This window comes from Ammospiza nelsoni, chromosome 11, assembly GCF_027579445.1.
Source record: "Ammospiza nelsoni isolate bAmmNel1 chromosome 11, bAmmNel1.pri, whole genome shotgun sequence".
Taxonomy (NCBI): domain Eukaryota; kingdom Metazoa; phylum Chordata; class Aves; order Passeriformes; family Passerellidae; genus Ammospiza; species Ammospiza nelsoni.
In genome coordinates, this window is record NC_080643.1 from 11,877,217 (window position 1) to 11,904,414 (window position 27,198).

The 27,198-nt window shown below is 48.4% G+C and overlaps 1 protein-coding gene across 2 annotated transcripts in view; it reads right to left on the reverse strand.

Moving 5' to 3' along the window:
- The window catches only part of NCKIPSD (NCK interacting protein with SH3 domain), a 51,413-nt gene that overhangs the window by 6,511 nt on the left and 17,704 nt on the right, over positions 1–27,198 (reverse strand). For both annotated transcript variants that reach the window (XM_059480310.1, XM_059480311.1), the window contains exons 2-10: positions 23,051–23,163; positions 22,113–22,314; positions 17,681–17,768; positions 15,018–15,643; positions 10,192–10,362; positions 8,958–9,044; positions 7,464–7,602; positions 2,123–2,203; positions 801–929 (exon numbers count right to left, since the gene is read on the reverse strand). In XM_059480310.1, coding sequence (XP_059336293.1) covers positions 801–929; positions 2,123–2,203; positions 7,464–7,602; positions 8,958–9,044; positions 10,192–10,362; positions 15,018–15,643; positions 17,681–17,768; positions 22,113–22,314; positions 23,051–23,163 — 1,636 coding nt within the window. The remainder of the gene's footprint in view (positions 1–800; positions 930–2,122; positions 2,204–7,463; positions 7,603–8,957; positions 9,045–10,191; positions 10,363–15,017; positions 15,644–17,680; positions 17,769–22,112; positions 22,315–23,050; positions 23,164–27,198) is intronic.

Here is a 27,198-nt window from a genome sequence, read left to right on the forward strand (position 1 = left end):
AATTAGAAACATTTTAATGACACACAACCCAAAAGAACAGGTAAATTACTGGACACATTGTTGCGGCTTTATCTTCCCCTCTCTCCAAAAAATCAAGGATAGTGTCATGAAGTAGATCAAGGGTAAATAATTAACTAAAGACAATTGGAGCAACAGGAGACTGGGTTAAGGAATGGCCTCTCTTAGCAAGACCTGGAACTACATTCCAGTCTTCCAAAAGGCTTCAAAATGTGCAGGCAGAGAGAAGGAAGACGCTCTTCCCTAAGGACCTGATCTGCTGTCTGTCCTCATGGAGTTCAGCAGGGCAGGGAGGAGAGAGAACAAGAGCAAAGAGGGGACAGCACATCCCAGGCCAATGCTGAAGGGCTTGGCCTCAACAGCTTGGCACTGGATGAGCTTCAGACAGTGTGGACAGGGAAGTAGAAGCTTTGCCAAGACTTGGAGAAGGCAGAGGACTTTTGTTGTGAGTTAGTATTGAGAAATGCCCACTGAAGCATCTTCTCTCCCAGGTCACTCATGCCTATAAATTAACCCCACTCATGCTCTGCAAGTATACCCCAACAACTCTTTTGACAGTGACAAATCCACTGAGCTGCCCAGGGTGCTGGGCAGGGGGTCTCAGACCATTTTTTCCTCTAGGGTTTTGCACTACACTTAAACACAGTGCTGTACCAGAGACTAGGAAAGCTGGTTGGTGGTTACAGCACCATCAAGACCCAGTAAGATTCTCCCTCCCCATTTTTCACACTCTCACTGCAGACCACTGAAATGCTGCCAAGGCAGAGCAGCAGCAGTTGAACCTGGAATGTGGAGATTGAAGGCCAGAAGGACGTTGACAAACAAGTCAGGCAGCTGGTCAGTGGTGTCCGAGGGCAGCCCGTCCTCAATCACATCCAGCAGGAACTGCACAAACTGAGAGTTGAGATGTTCTGCACAAGGACAAAGGGGAGTTTACAGCACAGTGAAAATAAACCAAGCAACAAGGGACCATCCAAACCACTTTTATGCTTAAAAACCATTAGTGTCAGCCTCTGGGGAATAGTGGGCTCTTCAAGTGGACTAGACAGAGCACTGAAGCATCTTTGTGTGAAACACAGTGCAGGGGATTGCTAAAATTCAGTACTCCAAATGGCTTTTTTTTTTTGAGTAAACCACCAAATCCTGCTCTAGCTGTTGCAGAACCAATGCCAGCAGTGAAGGCTTCAAGGTAAGAAAAGATTGGCATTCTTGACCACAGGTTCAGTTAATCTCTTTTAAAAAAACCCTAATAACCTAGATCATTAGTAATAACCCAGTTTTCAATTCAGCTATTAGGAAAGCTCAGGAGCTCATGCAAATAAGTCCACCTGCAGGAAATAACTGCCAGGGTTACACAAGGAGAGGTAAACAGGAGGTGTAGAGGCTCATTCCAGTCTCTACTGCACCACTTTTAATCTTGCACAGGTTTACCCAGGGTTAAGGTAAAGCTGCTGACAAGATATTTATAAAAATCTCTACTGCATTTCTAGGAAAATTAAGTCCAGAATTTCCCAAATATGAAATAGCTGTGGGAAGAAGTGGGCAGGGCTTTCTGGCTGAAATGAAAGGACAGAGAATAAAACAGGGAGAATATTTGCACTTTGTAATTAACCACAATACCCTTAATCATCTCCACTTTCCCTAAGAGCCTGAACTACAGAGAGCTGCACTATCCTGCTAGAAGAGAGACCAGAAAGAGGCCACATTATGCAGCTGACAGCCTTAGTGGGTGTTTGTGTAGGGATCTGGGATCTCAGCCTCCTCAGCAGACAGTCTCCAAAGCAAGTAAGAGGTGTGTGCTTTCACACAGGCCAGAGGTAAAACAAAATGCCACTTAGTCACAGGGATGGGCAAATCCATGTTGCCTGCAGCATGGCACTCAGTTCTCCACTGCTCTAACCCAGATTTGTGCTGCTCTTTGGAAATCTGGCACCTCAGCCCTGTGCTTCAGCCAGGCTCTACTGATAAAGAACAGATCCTACTCTTGGTGGGCTTCCACTGAGCTGTCCCTGGCCTTGGCCATCAGGAGAAGTCCCTTCCCCATGTCTGCCAGCATGCCCAGACATCCCCTCACCAGCTCTGCCATGAGCACAACCACTCTTACCATAGTGGTGATATGGCAGGGGCTCCCCCATGGAGAACATCATGGCCAGCACCAGGGCAGAGTAACACATCTTCTGATGATCTGCAAGGCAAAGGTCCTGGCATTAGCTCTTCTGAGGATGTGAAACCCTTCCCCAGCTGCAGCTGGGAATCACACACTTCATACAGGCATGTAACACTCCTCATTCCTGTACTGACTGAGCAGTAAGGGTGTTTGTCCCCATTTTAGCACAGCACACGCCTTCTGTGCCGTGTGTTTCCAAAGCAATTTAAAAATAATCATAACAAGAGTCCTCTATTTTTTCCCCTCTACTTCAGAGGATCTGGGAAAACTTGAGCTGAATAATTAAAAACCTCCCCTGCACAGTCCCAGGACACATCCCATAGTTATGTAATTATTGAACCCAGAAAAAGCATCCATCTGGCCAGCTCAAAATACTGCCTGTTCCAACCAACACCACCCCCAGACAGACATGCTGCTTGTTACCATCTCTGCACTGCTCTACTTTTGCTACCTCAGCTCTGCCTGAAGGTATAAAAGGTCCCTGGGGAGAGCAGATCACTGCTCAGGCTGTGCATCTGCCCACCTCCCAGGCCACACATCTCCAGCACTGATACATCCCACAGCCTCCCAGCCCAACACAATTATTGCTGGCAGCAGCTATCTGTGAATGCTCCAAAGAACCCCTGCCAGTGTCTTTCCTGAATTTTAATTAATGGATACCTCTCAATAGATATTTTCAGAACAAAATTTTAAAAAGTCATCAAATAGGATCTGTGCCCTCATCAAATGTAGCCTCTGACCAGTTCAGCAAGTCTGAAGGCAATAGGAAAATGAGTATTATTTAGGTTACCAGATGTAGTGGCTAAATAAAGTTCAGCTACATCTGCCAGAAAGAGCCCTGGGGCACAAGGAAACTGAAGGTGTAATTATGAAAAACTGACCAAAGCTACTTTTCATCAGAGGAGAAAAAGGCCCCTTCAATCTATGGTGCTTTTCCTGGCCATACTGCTGCCCTGCACAATACACACCTGTTCAGTGCTCCCTCCAAACCCTTCAAGATATTTCACTTCTCCATGCACAAAGCCACCATCTCTAAGCCTCTGCACCCTGCAGTTGGGCTTTGACTGCACAAGCTGATGCCTTCAATGTCACCACTCACTCCTGCACTTGGCCAAAGGACCTGCAACACTTGGCAGCTCTCAGGTTTACTGTCAGCATGGGGGAAAATGCTATGGAGTCATTCCAGCCCCATGCCCCCTGGAAAGGCAGCTCTGTCAGCAAAGCCTCTCCACTCAAAGCACACTCACACTGTCACAGCTCCACATGATGCCTCACATTTCCATCAGCAAGTACTTGGAGTAAAAATAGATCATTTGCAGCTTAACCAGATACTACAGTATGAACAAGATTAAGAGTTTGTAGACCATGTGGCAGCAAAGGAAGGCTGAAAACTGCTGTTTACTCCCTGTAAACAGAGAGGGAGGATATTTAATGACTTCAATATAATTCATACTTCTTATATAAGAAGTACTCAGCTATAAGGTGACAGTAATGCCAGAGCAGACAGTAGCAGAAAAGGGATTTGACAAACTGTTCACCACATGATTTCTTCATTCTTCCCTCCATGGCTACAGGAGCTGGGTCTCAGAGGCAGGACACTGCAGTAGGGAGACACAGGGAGCTGCTGTTTTCATGTTCCTAAAAAGGCTTTCTTTTGTCAATAAAATAAAATATTTTCTCTCATCACATCAGGAGCAATGAAATAAAGTAAGAGCCAGAAGCCAGTGATAAACGCGGCAGTAGCAAATATGGAGGAACAGACTAGAGATGGGAGGGGAGGGAAGAGTGTAGTTTTATACCTCCTTGGTCCATCTGCCATTAACTGATGTCCATTCATCTTGGCTGACAGTAGTCCACATGACTAGGAGGCAAATCTTGTTGTATTTCCCTACAGATGACAAATCAAAGAATGCTGAAACCAGCCAGAAACCAGAACTTGGGGCAAATCCAGATGATCCCAGAACACTCACACTGCAAAGGCTCCACAAGTTTTTGGGAGTGTCCCAGCTGCAGCAGGACAAGACTCCAAGACTCACCATGCTGAAGAGCAGAGTAACTGTCAGTCAAAACAAAGCTTCTGGGTTTTACCTTACAGAGCAGCACCAGTTGTGTCAGAAATTAGGCAGTATCAATGCAGCTCTCCTGAAGCAGAGGGAACTGCTGACAACAGACTGAAAAGCATCACTGAAGCAGCCACGACAGGTGGGAGAGATACAGCTGTTTGCTTACCAGCCTGCATTGCTGAAAACTACTGAGATAGTGGTGAGAAACTGCAATCATGTATAATGTAAAAGCATTTCTCACAGGCCTTTGAAAACCTTGCTTCCACCTTCTAAACACAGCAGTGTGAAATGTGGGCACTGGAAGCAGACAATTGTCTGTGACTGAGGGGAGGAGAGCCTGACAGCTGACTTGCATGCAAACTGTGCTGCAACAAGGGAAAAAGTCATGACTACAGACTGGATTATCCCTGTCTGTTTTCTTTGGAATTGTTCTGGCTAACTCTGTCTTGCTGTGGCTTATTATAAGGTGTTCTAACATGGATAGATGTGCAGGCCAGCTGCAGCAGAGGGAAGGAGCTGCCCAGAAGCAATAAGACCCAAGCATCTGCAGAAGAACTGGCCAGCAGCCAACCTGCCTGCATCAGTCCCAGGGTAAAGCCCTTCTCACCAAAGGCACCCAGCATCCACAGCCAGAGCTGCTGCCCCAGCTGCTCTGCAATAACAAGCCAGGAGGGATCCAGGGATCCCCCAGAGCTGCTGCAGCCAGTTCCAGCTCCCCAGCTGTGTAGTGTTGGCACTGACTGCCCTGGCTGCAGTCACCCACAGGAGGGATTAGCTATTCCACAGCATGTCATGGATCAGCTGCTAGTCCCCAGTTTTTAGTACCAAAATAAGCTCAAGTCATTCTAGGATTCAAGGTCATGTTTTCACACAAGCTTGCCATTTGCTGGCAGCACATGAAGCAGTAAAGCACCAGCATGGCAGGAGGGAACTACTAATGCCCTGAAACACCTCTGAAGGACAGACACATTTTGGCCAAGGATGGTTACCCCCCTGCAGCCCCACTGTGAAGGCTGGGAGGAATGGATGATGCACAGATGCCATTGCACAAGTGCCTACCATAAAGCCTAGCCCAAGGAAAGCAGCACAGGATGAGAACACTGATTTGTGAGGCTCCTGTATCCACACAGTGGTCTGTCAGCAAAGGAGGAGCAGCTTTTCACCCTCCAACTGGACCACTTTACATCAAGGAGGGAAAAAATCCTCACCTTGAGATGAGGCTAGGGAAAGGGAGATGCTGCAGAGCTGCAGGCCAGCAGCTCAGAGGACACAGTAGAGCCACTCCTCACCCACTTCCACTGCCCTACTTTTAGGACCCCAAAGCAGAGCCAGGAGTTGCTGTGAGACAGGCCTGCTCCAGCCTAAGTGCTCCCTGGAGATCAGCAGAGGTGTGCAGAAGTCACAGGTCAGGGCTCAAAGCTCCACACCCACCAGGAGGCTGAATCAGCTGTGCTGTCTGGGATGACACAGCCCCAGGCAAAACACAGCATCACTGCAACCAGCAAGGAGTAAGAAGGGTGACCAGCCCACTCTGCCTGCACAAAGACAGCTCAGGAACAGGCCAGGAGACAGAACCCTCTTTGGGAAGGTGCACAGGATGCTCACTTGGGGACAGTCTTTGTGAATGAATGATGGAGGCACAATAAAGTTTTGTTTTGGCAGCACAAAATCAGGAGAAATGCTGCTGCAGGAGCACAGTCACAGTCCCATAACCAAGCAGCATTTGCTTCTTGGGCAGTAAAACCTCAGCCTGGAGAAGATGCTTCTGAGGCATAACCAGATTAAACACCAAGAGTGTGGCAAGCTCACACCACAGAATTCATAAGCAACAGTAACAAAAGAGGAAGCACAGGAGTAATACTTGCAATCCCACAGCACCAGCCCTTTCCCCTGCCCTGAAATGCCACCTCCTCACCTCTGAAATGCCTGCACTTCAAAGCATCTAGGCAGAGACAAGTGCAAAGCCTTCTGCAACAGGCTTGATTTTCATCTCCACAGCCCTTTCCAGACACGAGATGAGCCCTGTTAATGCTGCCCAGCAGAGCCAGGTTGGCAGGGACTCATCTGAGGTGGGATGCTGGGACAGGAATGTCTATTATGCAGGTTCAAAGTGGCCATCTAGGACATTTACTCAGCTCACATACAATGGATGGGCCAGTCCCTGTTCTCTGCAGACCTGTCAACCCCTACACAGTCTCATCACCAAATTATACCACAGCTCCATGACACCCACAACAAACTAACAGACTGCAACCAGGGCAGCAAGGCTGCAAACACCAGGCTCTGCTGATTTGATCCACATGGTCACTCAGCAGCTACTCTAATTATGGGTCACAATTAGCACAAGACAATGGATTTTCAATGTCCTTTTAAGAGGAATATGCCACTGCCAGTACTGGTGGCCAACAGGTTGGCTTCAAAATGGGGAGCAAAGCTGTGACTGTCCAGGACCAGGCCTGTGTGGGGAGCTGCAAGGTAACTCCAGGGGAGTATTACTACATATTCACCTTACTCTTAGGCTTTTTCCCAGCATGTGCTTCTGGCTGCCCAGAAATAAAGGACACTGGGCTAAGCAGGAGCTCTGAGGGCACAAAGGACATCCCTGTTAGTAGCAGGGACAGGTCATCCTAACAAATGGAGGAGGGTGAAGTAGAAGGAACATGAGGGCAAAGCCTGAGTATGGAAAGCAAAGAGCTGGGAAATCCTGGGCCATGGCACTATCCTGCAGAGGACCAGGACTGCAATGCCAACAACAGCACTACCATCTCTCTTGGCACAGTGGTGGAGAGAAGGCCTTTTCCTTTAACCAGCACACACATCACTCACCACAGTGAAACACCACAAAAAATTGGATACAGAACACTGGAAAAAACTCTTCAAGAAACTGCAGAGATCTTCCTTGAGATCTGCAAGTGTCTCTTGTCAGCATTATGAAACAAAACTGGAACAACTCAAAATGTGTTTTAAGACATCTACAAGAAGTGACACAGATCATTCATGGCATGTTCAAGAGCTGGAGGGCCTGGCACCATTGGACTGAAACATCCCTTCCTGTGCATTCCCAGTTACAGAGGTAATAACCTGAATAACTTCAGAACCAGACACCATCCCCCAGGCATGTGGAGCAGCCAGGCAATGGGGGGCCATGCTGCTGCTGCAAATCCTGTGATGGCAGCACACATGCCAGGGCTGTGGGAGCAGCAGCTCTGGCTCACCCTGTGTGTGGGTCTGCATGTCCCGGGCCAGCTCCATGGGCAGCACAGAATTCACCAGCGTGGAGATCACAGCAGCATCCAGGTTGCACATGGCTCCAAAGCACTTCAGCAGCAGCAGGCGCAGGGGCACCCTGTGTTCCTGCAAAACCAAGTGCTTACATCAAACCATGTCCTGAGGAGGGCTCACTGAGGCAGAGACACAGCTTCTAGAAGTTCCTGTTGTTGGGAAGCCACAGACCTCCCCAGGGAGACATGAACCCAGAAGGTCCAAAGGCTTTTAGCAACATTACAGAAATCACTTTACAATAATGTTCACAACTGGGCTGGCTACAGGTTGTTGGCCTGTGTGGTCAGAGGGCATGTGGCAGCCAGAGCTCAGATCTGAGATCCACATCATCCACTAAATCTGGTAACACACCAACAAGCCATACCTGTCCCCAGCAAAGAGACTGAATGTGCTGGGCAGCCAGAATTCTCTGAGCATGTCAAGGTTTTGTGAACACTGCTCTCATTAAGGTTTCATGACAAGGTAACATTTGCAAGCTCTCTTCAGAAAGTTTTGGGAGATGCAAGGATTCCAGCAAAGATGATGCTCAGCCTGCACCCCCCATGCAGGAGTTCTGATGCTGAGGTAACCTGCATACTCCACCCCCAGCCAACAGCTCCAGGGTTCAGAGAACACAAGAGAGCCAAGCCCTGGCACTGGGCATGACAGCAGCCAGGACAGGACACCCAACTGCTCCTTACCTGGTCAGGCTTCCTTGGAATTGTGGTCAGAGAGGAGCAGGCAGTGAAGGTCAGCAGGCTCTGCCTGCCCAGCCTGCCTTCCTGCTCTCAGCTATGCCACAGCCCCCTGATGCTGAGATCTGGGTTCAGACACACAAGGGCTGGGTGAAAGCAAAATGCCACAAGACTTGATGTACTGTAGCTGGGGACTTGGGGACAAGATGGGGACACGTTTTCTACTCCCACAGAGTCCTACAACAGAACTTTCCAGGAAGGAGAGGGGCAAAGCAGCACTATATAAGGGTTTAGGGCAAAACTTACATTTCTTCCTCTAAACTGATTTCCTTCCCCAGTCCCAAGGCTTCTACTCATTACCTTCCTCACCAAAGTTATTTACAAATGCACAGGGGTGCATCAATTTAAAGAAGAGCAATCACAGATCTCCCCAAGGCATCCTCTGAATTCCTTCCTCTAGACAGCAGTGATGCCAATGCTGTCCCTAAATGGGCCAGTAAAAGCATCAAGCTTTACCCTTGCCAAGTGCTAGCTACTGCTTCAAAGTCTACAGCACCCTCTGCTCTTTCACACAGCTTTCATGCACAGCATTGACATAGCCAGCACTCAAAAGGGACATGCTGCAGTTTCAGTGAGACCACAGAACTGCCCTATCCAAGGGAAACATTTTAAATACGTTCATTGTACCAACCCTGCTCTTCTGCACGTTCAGGGAAATCTTAAAGAGACATTTGGTGCATTCTGCCACCTTACCATCTGATAATACGCCACAAGGGACAGCACAGATTCAAACTCATTCTTCTTGCACATTTTCTTGCAAACTTCTGGGTCTGCATCTGTCTGGAAGAAGGAATTGACAGGTAACCCAGTGACACATCAAAGCAGAAGGTACCTGTGCAGGGACCTTGAGGGAGTCCACTTGCTATCAGATCTCAGTAGCCCCAATATCTCACAAAGAAACTGAAGGCAGAGCACAGAAACAGATCAAGAACCACCACCCTTCACCATCAAGGTGGATTCTTGAGATATGCCTCTGTCATAGAGCACATCTCGGCTGAAAATATCTAAAACACAACCCAAACAGCACCTGATTGAGAGCATCCCACAGTTACACAGGGCAGCTCCAGCACTGCTCCCATCCTGAGAAGGACATCTCCTCCCATCCCTAAGTTAGGGGGAAATGGTTGCACAAAATCCCACTCAGCCTTGCCCTGCAGGCCCACAGCAAGGCAGCACAGGCTGTATGCAGAGTGACAAAGACCCTGGCATTTATTACAGCAAATGTACCTGTTTTTTCCAGAACTGGAGAGGACTATACAATAGTGCCAGAGCAAACCCCTAACACAGACCATGTCACTGCACTGAGGGCAGCTCCCCAATCATCCCTGGACACAGATGGCCTTGTACATACTGGTGAGAATGCTGGGACAGTAATCCCACTGCTGCTCACCATGGGCATGTTCCTCTCCTGTATGCAGAGATAAGTGAGATGATTTATACTTTCTCACAAAAACAGCTTTAAAGCTCACTTTCAAGGCAGCCAAAGAATGTTCTTTGCATTTGATGAGCTTAACCCCACAGGTACCTCCCAGCAATGGAGGATATCTTGAGGGGATGATGTTTTAAATGGGCTCAGGAGTGCAACAACCCTCACCAGAGACTTCCAGGTTTTATGTGGCAGGTTGGGTATTTTGGAGGTGAGGGTTTATATCCCCTTGTGATAGGTAAATACCAAAACTACCATGAACAGCTCAGTAATGCTTTTCAGAACAGCTCTGTAAGGTGGAATGGAGAGTAAAGGCAGATCAGAGGCACTGCAGAGCCCACAGAGAAGGGCAGGGCTTACTGACACTAAAAGATGCACAAGAGACCTGTGTCCCCAAAACAGCCGATCCAGTGGCAACACAGGGGTGAAGGAGGTCAAAGAAAAGGAGCTTCACCAGCACTGTCTGCTCTGGTCTGCCTGTGAAGAGAGGGATTTACTCACCAGGATGCGAAGCAGCTCCTCCAGGTAGCAGCAGATGACATTCTCATCCTCGTAGAGGGCCCAGCTGCGCTGCTGAGCATCGTCCTTGTGCCTGGCCAGATCGGCAAAGATCACCTCCAGCCGCTGCTCGTCGTGGCAGATCTGGCCCGAAGGCAACCCCGCACTCAGGTTCTGCACGACAGCAAAACCCCTGGTTAGTGGGGCCCTGACAGCTGGCTCTTGTTTGGGTGCCTGTTCCCTGCAATCTTGTCTCACAACTGGCAGCTGACCTCATTCAGTCAAGAGCTGGCAGTATAAAACCAGGAAGTTTATGACACATGTTATTTCAGATCTCATACTTTTGGAGCCTCTACCCTCCGTGGATTTTGGAAATCATCCTGAGAATGGGAAAAGCCAAACCAGCCCAGTATGGGCCAGGACCACTGCCAGGCAGCAGCTAAGCACCCCCAGAGAAACAGACATGTCTTGGACAGGAGACCACCACACTGCACAGCTGCCTCGAGGCAGGAGAAGTTCCCTCTGCTGCCCACTCCCTCCAGCCTGAAAGGGACAGATCTGCCTTGAATTCTTAGCTCTTGGCACTTGTATGGTGCTCTCCATGCCAGCTGCTCTAGGCTGGATCCTCTGCAGCAAGAACAGGAACCAACTCATCATGGGCTGCTTTGGTTTTGCTTCATTCTGAACAGCAGAGCTCCACTGTTCACCACAGCTCTGAAGTGTGTGGCCACCCAGCAAACCTTACTGCACACAATCCATTCTCCAACTGCTGTCAACTGCATCCCCAACACTTCCACCTCACACACAACCCTTGCCATGAAGGTCTCACTCTTCAGTTGCCTTTCCTATGCTCCTCCTCTCCTTCAAGAAAGAGGGGAGTGGTGAGGGTGCATTTAACCCACCTGAACAGCCGCTGTGCTCTGGGATTTAGGATAAGCCTCTAGGACCTAAGTATATCACATGAATCACTTGGTTTCCTGAAAGCAAGGCAAGAAGGGGGGTTCAGTACATGGAACTGAGCTGATCACAGGTGAGGTGCCCAGGCACTATTAAGAGAGGTAAGGACTAATTTGTGAAAGAGCTTAAATTATATACACAAGAGTTTGGCAGCAGTGACAACAAGCAGCAGGAGATCAGTGAGGTGGAAGAGAACCAAGCTGAGAAATTCAAACAACAGGGAAAACCCACTCACTGAGATCAAATTCCTACAAATTTTTGGATGAGGCTGTCTTACCACATGCAGGAACAAGTCATGATCACTCAGTGAGGAAAGCCCTTTACAACTTACCAGCCAGGAACCTGGAACCTCAGAGAAGTCTTAGTCCTTCCAGCAGGCTGGCTGTGCAGGCAGGGGCACAAGCCTTTAGGCAGACTTCACTTTGGGAGCAGAGCAGATAGATTTTGTACAGAGACACAGCCCATGTCTTGTGCCAGCTGTGACACCTGCACATGGATGGCCAAGTGCAGGAGCTGCACCCCTCCTGCCTATCCCCACCCTCCTGCCCTCTCTGGGGAAACCACTCCATGTTTAACCACTCCAAGTAATGTCTTGCCTGCTTTATTAGAGACAGATTTGTTAGTCATTTGCTTTGGGGTATGAACTAATTTAGGACTTCAAGTCCATGCTTCAGTCATAAAATAAAGACATTTTCTTGTTGCTGCTTCTTATATAACTTTTGTCAGGCAGGTAATGAAGGAAGAAGCATGCAGGTTTAACACAAGCCTCTGTCCACACTTGAAATTTTGGGAAGCTGTGGGTGGCCTAGCAGAAAAGCAGGTAGCCAGCTGTAAGAGAGCACAACAGCTTTCAGGAGCTGAGTACAAGCATGAGAATTTCCCTCTAAATGGTGATTTATCAGAAGCAAATACATTAAGAGACTCACTTCATCTTGCCACTCCCCTGCTTCTCCTTAGGAGGACCTACAGCACTGCAGGGTCACCTGCCTGTCCTCAAGAGTCCCAGCTCCCTGGGAGAGGGTTCTCCATTATGTGCCTTACATCCTCCTCCCTGGAGCACTGCAGGGCCAGTCCTACCTCAATCCACTGCTGGCCCTCTTTTTGGATGACCATTTTAATGAATATTCATTTTAATGATCCCTCTACTCAGCATCTTACCACTAATCTACTTTCTCCAATCCTTCATCTGCAGCCCTTAATGACTCCACTGAGCCTCAAGCTTGGATGGACTTGGATGAGATCAATCCATTAACAAGCTATTCCATCTGACCATGTAACTACACCTCACACTGTCTCAGTGCACTTTCAGCACCATTCTCAGCCCTCCCATCACCAGGATCAGGTCTCTGCTTATTAAACATCTTGGCAGCTACTACAACATGCAGCATCATCATATGGCCATTTCCAGGAATCTGCTGGAGAGCCCATAAGCAGAAGGAGGTTTCAATATTTCTAACAATGCCACTTTGCATTATCTTGCTGCTTCAAATAATTCCCTGCCTCCAGCCCAGCAGAACAAGCTACTACAGGGATTTCATTCTTCCTGAGCAGCCCAAAACCATTTTGGGAACTTTATCATACCCACACTGCTCAGAGGTGGCCACATCTGCAATGCAAACCCAGCTGCTATCCTGCCCTGCCCATTTCTTCTTTTCTCTTGCCTCCCTCCCCCCATAACCCACCAGCAAGTGCAGTGTCCAAATTTCCAACGAGCTCCCATGAAAGCCAGCTCCAGTTCAGACAGTCACTGCAATGCTGCCTTTGAAAAGAGGTTTCAGTCCCCTTGTGCATCTTACCCAGTCACTGTGACATATATCAGGAGCTAGCTCATGGACAAGAAGAGGGACAATTTCCAAGGCCAGGCCAGATGCTGACACAGGGAAGCCAACCTGGCAGGTTTGCTCCTGCAGACCCCAAATAGTATGGTATCTCTGAAGTATTTTTCCTAAGGTGTGAGCTCCTCAGCACCCTCCTTGTCTCTGCTGTTCCCCCAGCCTAGCCTTACATCACCTCTCAAGAAGCAGCAGCAGGATGCTGTCCCAGCATCTTTTATTCTCTAAAAAAACCCACATGCCTGTACAGACTCCATGCTGGAGAGGCAGCAAGGTAAATAAGATGGAAGTACTATTCAACCTTCAGAAGGCACTGGGGATAGAAGAGAGGTCAGAGATTCTGGAATTGATTTAGTAAACCAGTGAGCTGACTTTAAATTAAGACTGGAAAAGGAATAGAAAGGATATAACTAATTAAAGAACATGATACAAAAGGTTGAAGCAGGTATGATATCTACTATGAGCAGACCAAAGCTTTAAATCAAAGCTGATATCTCACTCTGTTTTAGGGAGTAGAAGAAAAACCTTGAAAAATATGCAAGAGATGAGTTGCCATGTATTTGCATGGATTGGGGAGTAGAGGGATTTCAGAAGCTACAAATTAAAGAAAAAAATTCCTTGACCTAGAACTGACAACTCAGCAACAATTCTACACAGAAACCCCTGAGACTGTGGAATGATTTGGTATAATGAACAACACAAAGTCAACAATAATAATTTGTACCACTAAACCACACTAGTGAAGCTGCAGCAGTGCAGCCACCCCACAAGCACACATGCCCACCATTCCAGCTGTCAGAGCTAGTCCAGTCTCCCACACCAGGTGAACAACCTCACCTGGGACCAGGCCCCCACCTATCAGCAGAGCTGTATCATCTGGCTGAGCAAAAATGCAAACCACATCCACAACATTTACACCTGAGCACTGTGCAAGCCCATCCAGGCTCTCCTTCTGAAAGCAGTACTGCTCAAAATAGGTATGATGAGATATTATGAGATGGGAGAGAATCTTCTGCTGTGTCTCCATGTATTACTGATCATTTTAAAATCCCACAGATGTCCTGGATGACAGATATCATATCAATTACCATAAGATCCATACTACTCCCTGCACCAGCATCACCTTCTTCCCACCCTTTTCAGGCTGGTCTGCAACAATGGCCATGAAATTGAGGCTTTCAAATCCCCTCTGCAGAAACTTGGCACTAAATAATTTCTGTGGAATTAAGCTTATTGTATCCTGAGTACAGGTATGAATGGTAAAAATAATATTAAAATATTGGACAAGGTGCAAATATCTGAAAACTGAACTCCTCAGCATGCAAGACAGTGCCAGAACATTTGCTTGAACCAGCTAAATTTTTTTGCTGAATCTAGATCACACATTGACAGGGCATTGTTATTGAAGAAGGAAGCAATTAACCACTGGGTTATGGCCACAGAGACTTGATGATTGCTTATAGGCCCCTCTATTCAGTACAAACAGTCAGCCAGATTATGATTTGATGTAAAATTTGAACGTCATTAGTTTTCCATATTCAAATGCCTCCAAACAGTTCATTATAATCTTGCTATTAGCAACGGAATTCCAATCTTACAAGTTTGTATGATGTGCACTGAGCAAGTGGGAGCTGAAATTTATTATCCCTCCAGCTAAAGCAGAGGGCTGCCCAGGTGCACTTCATCATTTCAATGACTGATGCAGAAGGAGAAAGATAGGATTATTTTGACATAAGGTTTATTTAGAACAAGCTCAAGATAATGCGCCAACTCAAGGCTAAGTTGTACATCTGCAGCTCATCTGGGGAATAAAAACTCACCTGTTTTCCACTTCTCTGCTAACAATACTAGGACCTGCCTTAAACCCTTTAAACTCCCGGTTCCCCTGGCTGGATGTTTATCCCCATCTAGCACCTTTCATTTGGGATCTCACTGCATTTCTCATCCCAAACATGAGGAGCTCACTGAGCTCATGACACCTTATCCTCTGATGCTCAGAGGTGGTGAGCAGCATCCCCACTCCAGCCTGACACACATTACCTTACTCTCCACCACAGAGATGAGGATCTGCTCCATGATGCTGCTGGTGGCGGGGACAGAGGTCTGGATGTGGCCGATGACGATGCCGATGGCCACGCGGGACAGCTCGTAGCTCAGGTGGGTGTTCCTGCGCACCAGCTCGATCAGTTCCGCACCGATTGTCTTGGGCACCGAGGCCGCCAGGCCACCGGCCTCTGCAGACAGCGACTCCACCCCAGCTCCCTTCTTATCCTCCAGGCAGAGGTTGCTGAAGGCATCCAGGCTTGCAGGGGGGGCCAGGGCAGTTTTCTTTCCCTGAGAAGTCTTCTCCCCATCCACATTGTGGGACCTGTGGGTCCCCCCTTCGCCTGGCGGAGCTGGGGCGTTCCTCTTGGACTGGGGAGATTTGCTGGTATCCTTTGGGGAAGTGCCGTAACGGGAGTGGGAGACGGAGCCGCTGTCCAGGTTGCGGGTGATGGTGGTGTGCACGCTCCGGCTGGGGACGGGGGGTGGCGTGTTGGCAGGACTGGACGTGGCTGTGGGGAGAGCGCTCTCGGACACAGAAGAAGCAGTGTACAAAGTATCCAGGGATGTCGTGCTTATAGAGGAGGCACTAGAAGCTGACCCAGGAATAATTTCAACAGCATCTGAAAGGGAACAATTAAACATGCCTTAGCAACAGCATCAAAGGAAAAGAGAAAAACCCCAAATTGCTACAGCACAGTCCATTAAGAGGCTCATTGTGCATTCGACCAGAGCAGTTTAACTCCTCTTCCTGCCTCACTTATCTCAAAGCAAAAATTGTACCAGTTCTCTCTGGAGCATTCCCACACAATCACCTCTTTAGAAAGGGGAAAGCTCCTCTGCTGAGATGAATACCCTTCAAAGGGCTTAGTGTTTTACACAGGGGAAGGGAGGGCGAGATGGACAGAACTAAGGGACAGAAAAGTCTTTTCCCCCTGGGTTAGGCTTTTTCTGTGTTAAGGATGTAAGCCCTAACCTTTGAAAGATGGTGCCTCAGAACTGCAAGACACAGAAGGCTTCACACACAAGCCTGCACCTCCCTCTTGCACTGACAGTGGAGGAAACACTTGACTGACAACCTCTTTAGTCCCTCCCTTTCAGCACTCTCCCAACATTTGTTCACGAGCCCTGCAGCCCTGCTGGCACCCACTGATTTCACTAGCCTCCACACTATCTGCTCTACTGTATTTCTACCCCCACCTCTAGTTCTGACTAGCTCTAGCAGTGGGAGTCCCACCTTCCAAGGGAAAAAATCCACAACAAGCAAAGAGATATTAAGATTTTTCTTTCCTTTAATCTGGTTTTATGTATAATTTTGGTTAATCTTATCCATTAGTTTACAGAGGGCAGAAATGTATCTGAGTTCTTCCCTGACTATGAAAACAATTACTTGGACAAGCAATGGGTTAGCTGGGGTTCCCAAGAGCAGCTGGTGTTAGTGCTGGAAGAGAAGGAGCTGTACTCCATGGGGAGCTCAGAAGGCTGTTACACACACACATGCCCAAAAGAAGGAGCAGTGGGACTGATGTGAAATGCCTTTGCTGCCCTTCCACAGGCAACTTCAACCCTTCCTGCTCCATCAGTGCTTGGAGCCCTCCACCAGTCCATCCACCACTCCTCCCAAAGTAAACACCACCTAGGCAGAAAAACTGGGCCCTTCACACCCACACAGGTTCAGCATCCCCCTTTTTCCTCCTCCTCACAGAGGATCATTCATGACTCATAGCTCCCCCTATGCTTCATTAAGTAATGAGTTGAAGGAAACTGACCTTTGCAAACTCCCACCACTCCAGTGAAAAATGGCTCAATACCATTAAGCACCATTAAGGAAGCTGGTGCCAGTCCCAGGTCTCAATTACCTGCAAGTCAATAGCTCTGCCCTGCTCCACACAAGGGGACATGAGTGGGCTTGAAATGGGCTGAGTGTCACCAATGGCAGCACTGTCACAGCACAGCAGAGCACTTGGGCAAGCTGGCAGCAAGTCAGAAGGATAAGCATTACTCTGTCAGCTCAACCACACTGCAGATGGAGAAGCTCCAGCCCTGACCCCATGGTCCTGCCCTCAAGTGTTTCTCACCAGCTGCTCCTCTGCCTGTGGGCAGCACATAGGCAGATGTGTCCCTGGTATTATTACTGCTCCTTACAGGCACCAGACACTGAGTTAATGGAAATCCAACCACTGTACAAAGAAAGGGCTCAGTAGACTGGGAGTTGAGACTGCACTGCAAGAAAACGATCCCTCTGCCTTGTTGGGAGACAGCCATGGTGTCTGTGGGAGAAAAAGGACCTTAAACCACTGACTCAGTGCACTAGCCAGGCTAGCCACATAAGCAGGCAGAGTTGCTCCTTGGAGAGCCACAGGCACTGAAGGAGCAGGGGGATGCTGTACCTGGCACCCATTCACAAGCTGCTCAGACCCTCCCAAATCAGAGCAGGCTTGAAGGAGCACAGGTCACCAGCTCTGGACCACTAGCATTAAAACATATAGGAATCAGGCTGCATACATCTTATATTTGTAAGGATATAAACCATAATCAGAATTCAAGGAATGGATGAGGATGCTCATGTAAGCACAAAGCAGAAGCATTCAGGCCCCATGGCTGTTACATCACCCAGTGTCTGCTTCATGCTCAAGACCTGGAGAGCAGCTTGTCCTTACTTTTAATGGGAGCAGCAATCTGTGTGTTCTTGCGCTTCTCTGGAGGTGGGGGGGTGACAGGAGCAGCACGGTGAGCCTGTGGTTGGATCTGTAAGGAGAGATTGCAGGGCAATCAAAGGAGGTTAACAATAAAGATATTCTGTTTATGAAGGCTTCCTTCTCACATGCATGTGCAGATTTGTCCTTACATCTCTCTTGTCATTTAGGGCAGTTTTCTCAGGAGGACAGATGCTAATGGGCAGCCTCCCAGAAGAACAAAGCAGGACTCAAACTGACTTCATCCCCTCCCTGTGACAGGCAAAGCAGCCCTTGTTTAATTGCTGTGTTCAGAAGCACATGGCACATATGTCGTGTAGACCTGTCAAGCATTTACTCCTCCTTTATTCCAAATGCAATCCCACACACTTACCATGTCTCCACATTACTCTCAATAGCTCCACAGAGGCTGCAAACAGAGTGTGTATTTACACACTCTTCTGGAGAGATCCATTACATCAGCTACAAATACCCTTGCAGAAAGACAAAGCCAAGGACTGGAAACATGTAAATGCCTTTTCCATGCTTTCAAAGCTATTTCTGCTCATGCAGGGAGAAAATAGGGTTTGACCCTCTGTGCAATACTATGCTACATATAGCAAGACACACTGGGAAAAGCTTTGCCAGGGAGTTGCATTAACTCTCCACATCTGGGGATTCTTGTGCAAGTCTCTTCTAGGATTGCCAAGCCAGCAGTGTACAAGCCCCAGACCCAGACCCCTACACTCATCTTTTCCTGTCAGATCTAAGATCACCACTATCACATTCATCCACAGTTACTTGAGTGAGGTGCAGCCTCAGGATTTACCTCTGATCAGCAGAGCATCACTGAACACAGCAGCCAAGCTAGGTGGGAGCACATGGCATCACTACACCAGTCCCCACAGCCCAGCAGCTCAGGGCCAGGAGACTGGCTGGGACCTCTCAGGACTGCTGGGATTCAGAGCCTGCTGCCTCAAATGTGCCTCTGCTTTTATGGGATATTGCAATCACTGTCTGTGGCCAAACCTCCTAGGGGAGCACAGGAAGGGAAAGGAGGTGATGGCATGAATGCCTTGGGTAACCTGGCTTTCAACCATTTGGAATCTACAATGACATTCAGTCTACCACAAGTGAAAATTTTCCAAGTTTGTTTAGCCCCGGAAAAGATGTTTTTCTGTGCCCTGTCATTGTTGAATAAACCTATATAAACACCACTAAGGGCACAGAGCTCTGCCACTCTGCCATCCCAGAGTGAAAATCTGAGACAGGCCCCTGAAGGGTCTCTATCTTACATTAGCTCAGCAGAAACAGAATGAGAAATGTATTTTTTCCCCCAGATCCAGGAAGGGCAAAAACTTCATCTGAAATGGGAGCAAAGATATTCCTATAAATAGAACACCTTCAAAAGCCACCTCAAATATTCACAACTCCATGCCAAAAGCTGACAATGTGCTCACAGCCCGTGTCTAGATCCACTAGACAAGTGAAGACAGCAGTTTGCACAAAGACTTTTAAAAAAGGATCTCTTAGTCCCTTTCCCACCCAACACCAAATACATCCAACCTTATACCATGCCATATAAAAAGTCACTTTACAAGTGCCTTCAGCCAGTGAATTAGCAGGAGGCACTGCTGCAGACTCCCTGCCTGCACACTCTGCTCCTGTCAATCCACCCCACATTGTTCTCTGGGTGAAATGCTATCCAGTACTTGCATACAGCTTCAAAAATTATCTGTGTTGGTCCAAAAAGAGACTGCACAGCTGAGAGAGGTCAAGCAGATCAGGAGGGGTCTCTGCATTGCCATGGTTGGCAGGCTGGCCCCAAATCCAGAAAGCTCAGCTGTGCTAAAAGCAGAGCCCTGTCTGCAGAGTGCTGGAGCTGACAGCACGAGTTGGAGCTGCTTGGCATGGCACAGCCACCATTACTGGGGCAGTGGGATTTAGCAGCCAGGCAGGCTCAGAGCTTAGTGCAGATGCATGACATTGTTTGGAGATAGCGAGGGTTGGGTCATTATGGAGTATTTCCACGGCTTCCAAATTTACCACACAAGTTTAACAGTTATTACAGGCTAGTGCTTAAATTAATAGATGTACAGACAATGCTAGGTCAGCCCCTGCCAGTTTAGGCAGCCCCACACCACAGTACAAGCAGCTGCAAGAACATGAAGCATCACAGGAATTTCCCTGTGCTTGCCTGAGCTGCATGATCAGGAGCTATGAGGAGTAACCAATGGCCATCCCCTCTCTCCACTCCCCATCCTAACCACTACCTGGGGCCAACAGGAGGATGGACAACACCAAAACCCCCAAAGGAAAACCTCCCTCCTCTGCAAGGTGACCATGCAGGAGTCCTTGAAGTCCAGATCCCACCTCTCCAGAGGAGAAAAGATGAGGGACCTTACCAAAGGTTTAAAGAGAAGCAACTGCACTTGTGTTGAAACTCTCCCTTTCCCCAGACCTCTATTAAGGCACTGTGAGCTTCCTCAAATCCACAGATTTTACACATCTGCTGCCTGTCCTTTACCCTTTTGCAAGGACTGATAGCAGGCTGTGCTCCCTGTGCTGCTCAAAAACAAGAGCTGACTTTACCACAACACTCTCATTCCCTTTGCAGCCAAGTAGGCAGAGAACATCACCACTCTGACTCCTGGGAGCAATGTTATTATAGTAGTACCCTTTAAACAAAATAATAAAACAGTAAAGCAAATTAACAATCTCCCACCCACCACCTCCTCCAGGCAAACTCTGCCAAGCCAGACACACTGGTCTGTAGCAAAGGTTTCTGGAGATGAGCATCACAAACTCACTGAGCATGCACAAATGCAGCAGACTGACTAAAATACTCCAAGAGCCCAACCTCCACCCTTGGCAGCTGGTATGGCAGCAGCCCCAGCCTCCCACCTTATGCTGACTGGGGAGGAGCTGAAGCACAAATGCCCTCACCAACTACTGCAGCCAGTTCAGTCCTGGGAGCAAAACCACTGAGAGGAAACCTCAAATTTTGCTTAGGTTTTCAGATGCAAACAGTAAATGCACTTGAAAGTCCCAAGCAATGACAAGCACATGCCAAGACCTCTGCTACTCTGGAGCTAGTGAGAAAGTTTAGATTTCAGTGGGTCTCCTCTTAGGCTCCTGCATAACCAGTGGAAGAAAGCAATGCTGCTTCCTCCACTTTGTATTTTCAAAGTGCTCAGGAAATCCACTGAGCTGTTAAAATCTCAAGGAGCCCTTTCAGCACAGGGCTAAGCTGGAAGCTCTTCAACTGCATCCTCAGTGCCACCCAGACAGAAACAGTTCTTTGTCAGCCAAGGAAATTTGTCTTCCTCCTTTTTGGCAAGCAACCAAACCACAGACCAGATAAAGACAGGGAATCAGCATGGAGAATGGGCTGTAAGGTGCCCCCTTTGCTTAGCCCATAATGTACAGGCTTCAGAATGGAGCTAGCTTGACTGCCAAAGAACAGAAATGAATGCTGAGGAGAAAAATGGGGTTTGTAAGAATTGCTGTGTTCAGCCAGAGTGAGCCAGAGCTGCCTTTCATCCTCCCAAACTCACAGTTCTTCAAGTATAAAACAAGCCTCATCTGCTAGGGGTGACAGCAGATCAGTGCCTTATAAACACAATACCTCCAAACACTCAGTCCAGAGAGATGAAGAAAAATTACAGTGCATGTGTTCATCTGTAGGAGGAATAAAAGGCTCATCCTTGCTTGGTGCCTTTAGCCCTAAGATCCAGCTACACCTACACAGGGACATCTGGCACATCATTCATCCCCAACAGCCACAGCCCCATCCTGGGCTGCTACTTTGAAGCCTCACTGATGCGACACTGTAACCTTGGAACTGCGTGTCACCGAGATAAAAAAAGATCTGCTTTAAATCTTATTTCCTGCAATTTGCCTTTAATTCATCATGATAAGCAACCTTCAGACAAAGCAGGATCTTTGGGGTTTTTTTTGGCTTTTTGTTTTGTTTTGAGTAGTATAAACAGGCAGCCACAGCAGACAAAATGCTTAAGGACTAATGATCTTGTGCAGACATAACAAGGGGGAAATGAAGCAGTGCTGAGTGCTTGGAGGGAGCTCTCCTGCTCATATCAAAACTGCTTTTCAAAGCATTCTCCAAGGAGCCTGCAACTCTTTTAGAAAGTTGCCAAGAGATAGTCACACAGTACAAAGTGGATTTCACATGTCACCATAAGGCATGGACCCTCAAGGACTCCAAAAAGCATGACAAGTGTAAATGGCAGAGGGACTGTTCCAGATTTCTTAGACAACAACACTTCACACTGCAGTAATCCCAGGTCAGCAGCACAAACACCTGACTTGTAACTTCAGCTGCCAAGGCATTTTATTCACCAGGACAAGAACCATCACAGCACCAAAGGAGGAAGCCAGCACGTGTCCAGCCCGTTACCTGGTAGAGACCTTCATCCTCCGCCTCGAACTCGGTGTTGGGGAGGCTGTGGTGCCGCTCGTAGCCCGTCCTGCACACCCCGTTGGGCTGCCGGGACACATCCAGGTGGTGGTCACTGGAGGACTGGGTCATCACTGTCCCCTGGGGGGTGGGGGAGTGGCTCTTGCGGGACACAGTCTCCTTCCGGTGATGGATCAGCTTTCTGAAACGGAATGATGACATCAGGAAGGACAAAGCTCAAGGGAGTGACCACGCTGCAACATTGAAATTATTTTTTAATGATTTATTGCTTTTGGGCTATATATACCAGAATGGGCTACATTACTCTAAACACCAGCTCCAGTTTCATTAACAACTAAGGAAGCACTTCTGGGGGAGGAAGGAAGAGGCTTTGCAAAAGCCCATAATTTATTCATCAGTTCACTGGAGAAAAATGCCTCTTCCTCGGGGGAGAGTCACATATTGCATTACAAGCTTCAGAAATTGCCTGCACTTTAGAATTGCTGTTCAACCGAGATTAAACCAGCATGCCTCAGCACAGAGGCTGAGGTGTCAGAGAAAACAAAAATTCTCCTCAGAAGCAATTATTTGAGAATGTATTAAAGACCTTGTGTCACATGCGAAAAACCTCTACAATTCCTCGCTGGTAAAGCAGAGAAAATGCAGCCAGAAAGGTTTTGGATTTCTCCTCCAAGCCTACAGTGTGGCTGAGAATCTCCTCTTCTTGGCATGCACAGAGAGAGCCAGGCCAAAGCTCTCCTTTGCTGGACACAGCTGCCAGGAGGAGCAGCAGCAGCTCAAACACTGGGAAGTTCTCCAGTGCAGCAGCACTTTGAGGAACAGAGGCTCAAACCAACAACATCCAACATCCCCATGGACAGAGTGACACTGTGACCACCCTCCATCTGCCAGCTCTCCCAGGTGCCCATCATACTTACTGGAGGACATCTCTCTGCTCCAGGTTGTATTTCCCCCCATTCTTCATGGCTGCATTGTGCACAGCCTCAATGGCACGGTCAATGGACTGCAGAACCACATCCTGCTCCAGCACCTGAAAAAACAACATCCAACATGTTACTGTGCCCTTCAGCTGAGGTTCTTTTGCACCAGAGGTTATGGCAGGAGAGATCACAGTACAGTAAACTCCCAGAGTTTATCTTTGGGAAAGAAGGTCACTGTTACAAGCACCGAAGTCCAATGATCCCTACAGGGAGACCAGAGGCAAAACTTCAGGACCATGCAGCAGCCTTGAATATTTAGCCTGCTGCAGGGCGGTTTTGAGATCCCACTGCAAAGCCAAGTTTATCCCAAGCCCAATTATTCCTCTTCTTGCTGCCTTCCTGTGGAGCAAATTCACAACTGTGAATGTGACAGTTGAAATCTGGTGGTCTCCAAAGTCTATTGGCTCTGAATGATTATTTTTTTGCTCACTTTTTTCTTGATGGTTTTTGTTCTTGTTTTGTAACTTGAAGCACCTTTTCCAAATCACAGAATCACTGGGTTGAAAGAGACCTTCAAAATCATAGAGTCCAACCCATGCCCTAACACCTCAACTGAACCATGGCACCAAGTGCCACATCCAGTCCTTTTTTAAACACATCCAGGGATGGTGACTCTACCACCTCCCTGGGCAGACCATTCCAGCACTTTATCACCCTTTCTGTAAAAAACTTTTCCCTAATATCCAGCCTATATTTCCCTTGGTGCAGCTTAAGAAAGCTGTGTTCTCTCATTCTGTCAGTTGCTGCCTGGAGACAGAGATCAAACCCCAGCTGACTACAGCCCCCTTTCAGGGAGTTGTACAGAGTGATAAGGTCACATCTGAGTCTCCTTTTGTCCAGGCTGAACACCCCCAGCTCCCTCAGTGGTTCCTCACAGGGTTTGTGTTCCCAGCTCCTCTCCAGCCTCGTTGCCTCCTCTGGACGCGCTCCAGCATCCCAAGGTCCTTCCCAATCTGAGGGGCCAGAACAAGGCGCAGCCTCACCAGTGCCAAGTACAGGGGCAGAACAACCTCCCTGCTCCTGCTGGTCACACAGTTCCTGGCACAGGCCAGGATGGCCTTCTTGGCCAGCAGGGCACATGCTGGCTCATGGTCACTCGGCTGTTGATCAGTACCCCCAGGTTCTTTTCTGCCTGGGCACTGTCCAGCCACACCACCCCCAGCCTATAACACTGCAGGGGGTTATTGTGGGCAAAATGCAGAACTCAGCACTTGGATTTATTAAATCTCCACCCAAGCTGTCACAGCAACATTTATTTCTCCTGCCAGCTGGTTTAGCACTTGTTACTGCAGTTAAAATAAACAGCAGCCTTGAAACACCAAAGACCACTCCCTGGGCTCCCAGAGGAGGCTGGAAGGGGAACAGGAAAACAAAGCAGGTTCCTACACTTGTGACAGTCTAAAAAGCTTTGTTTACCAACAGTTGCTATGCCTTCAGGAGAAAAGACCTTTACAGGACTAAGGCAGAAGGCAAAGGACACAAGACTGAGTCTCTGACCCACAGGTCTCCCATAAGCTGCCCCTGGTGTCACCATCCACTCAGTCCCACTGCTCCAGCCTCAGCCATGCACGAGGGGAGGAGGGGAATGCTCAGAGTCCAGTGCTCACTGCAGCTGTTTGAACACTGAATCCCTCTTTCACTTGCTTTGCCCCCCTCTGTGCATCAGAGCAACTATTTATGCAGCCAAGCAGCGGCTGGATTCTCATCAAGGATGCACCTTAATTGGCCTTAGGGGGCTGCAGAGCACAGGAGGGAACCCTCCCCACCAGGGCCAAAAGTGCCTGCCTCCATAACACTGGCATGCAGTTCCCTGATAACATCCTATGTATTATTTATATCCTGGTTAATTGCTTAAGCAAATGTGAATTAACAGCCACCACAGACTGTGGGGAAAAAAGCAAGGTGTGGATGAGAGACCTGTTCTGCAATACTCAGCTTCGAAAAATTTCGGAGATTTTTTTTTTTTTGCTGATTTGTTTTCCCAAGAAAAATACATAGGAAAGAAAGCAACTGGGGAAAACTTTAAAAATAAAACCAATTTTTCTAAAGTATCAGGTCATGATCAAAACCAACACTCAGAATTCCACTTTGGGATGAAACCTCCAAGCAGCCCCATGTGGCCTAGGGCTATGGCCTAGGGAGCATTTCATCACCTCCAACCACAGAACTAAGGAAATGGAGCAAAGTGTATTTGAACACATTCCAAGGGGGTTTGGAAGGAACAGCAAGTTATTTCAATGAATTCACATCATCTTCTGAAAAGATAAGAGAAAATTACAGCAAGCTGCATGCTCTCTCTGGGAAAGGGGAGCAGTGCAGAAGTCTCCAGCACTGCTGTCCCCAGGGGAATGCCAGTGTTGCTCTGAGTGCCACAGACCCCTGCCCTCTGCACACCCCACCTGCCCTCCCACATGAGCCCTCCTTGCCCCATCCCATCCTCCCCAGTCTTCCACACTTTCACCCATATGGGTTTAAACCCTTCCTCAGTCTGATCATCCCAGGGAAGACAGCAGTACAGAGCACTGAATCCTAGTGAACAGCTCAGCATCTCTGCCCTCTTCCACAAGGCACATCAGCACAGTCCACAGGAATCCATCTACAGGCTGGGATCATAGAATGGTTTGGGTTGGAAGGGATCTTTTAAATCTTCTAGTTCTAGACCCCTACCATGAGTAGGAATGTCACTCACTAGACCAGATTGCCCAGGGTCCCGTCCAACCTGGCCTTGAACACTCCCAGGGATGGTTCCACAGTTTCTCTGGGCAACCTCTTCCAGTGCCTCACCACTCTCCAGTTAAGGAATTTCCCCCTAACATCCAATGTAAGCCTCACCTCTTGTAGTTTAAAACCATACCCTCTTGTCTTAGCAGTACCTGCCAATGTAAAAAATTATTGTCCATCTTTTATAAGCTCCCTTTAGGTACTGGAGGCAATGAGGTTTCCCTAATGCCTTCTCCAGGCTAAACAATGCCACTCTCTCAGCCTGCCTCCACAGGAGGGTGCTCTTAGGGAGCTGCTCCTTGCTGTGCAATGCCATTTATTAAGGAGAGGGTGCTTCCTTTCTGATAAAACACAGCATTTTCACACTAATGCAGCAGTGCTGTGACAACTGGCTTTTAGCTGCTGTGCCCTTCCCTTTTGTTTCTGTTCCCAACCTTCTATTAACAAGGCCCTGTCAAAGGGCTGGAATAAAAAAGCAGCATTAACTTGCACTTTATGACATGGTTGATGCTGCTCATAAACCACCTCCCCTGCTCAGCTGGGTTGGGAGGGTGCATGTTGGGTGAGGGGGAAATGGCAGAGCCTTCAGCACAAGGGGCTGCCCTGTATTCTGGGTTGTAGGACACTCACCATCAGGGATCCCCTGCATTGTTAATCCCCTGCATAAAGTTAAAAAGTATCAGTATCCTGGATAGATCATGTGAGTCAGAGGAATCTGCACACTCCTCGGGTTAACCAAAATGGCACTGCTTTGTTTAAAGGGGGAGGGATGAAAAAGCACATTGCAGCTGAAATGAGCACAGGTTGCAAGGGGGCAAAAGTCTGATTTGCCAAGGTCTCACCTATGATCTCCTCCTCCCTAGGACTGGAGGGATTACGTGGTCACAGCAACTCTGGGCAGTGCCTCACTGTTCTCCCCCTGCAATCGAGGGAGATCAGTCACTCTGCAGGACAGGGGAATCCTGCCTGTATCCAGCACCCATTCCTGAGGATGCTGGCAGCTGGGACACAGGCAGGGGTCTCACATTCACAGGCAGCCCTGGCCACGCACAGCTCTGCAGACTGCAAAGGAGAGAGGCCACAAAGCAGCAGCAAGAGCAGAGCCCTGGAGTGCAGGGCAGGGCTGGGTGCTCCAAAGTCCTGCAGAGTCCTGTGCTGCAGCCCTGCCCTATCCTATGCTCTGGGCTACAAAGATGAACCCTGTTCATAAGCTAAGGCTCACATGGAAGCAAGGGAATGCATGAAAAGGGCATTGCTGTACAGAGGGCTGCCAGAGGAGACTACCAAGCAAAGCCCAGGAATTCAGCTGGATTTACTGATGCTGCACGGTGGGGGTTGGCAGAGCCCTGAGCAACCACTGCAGC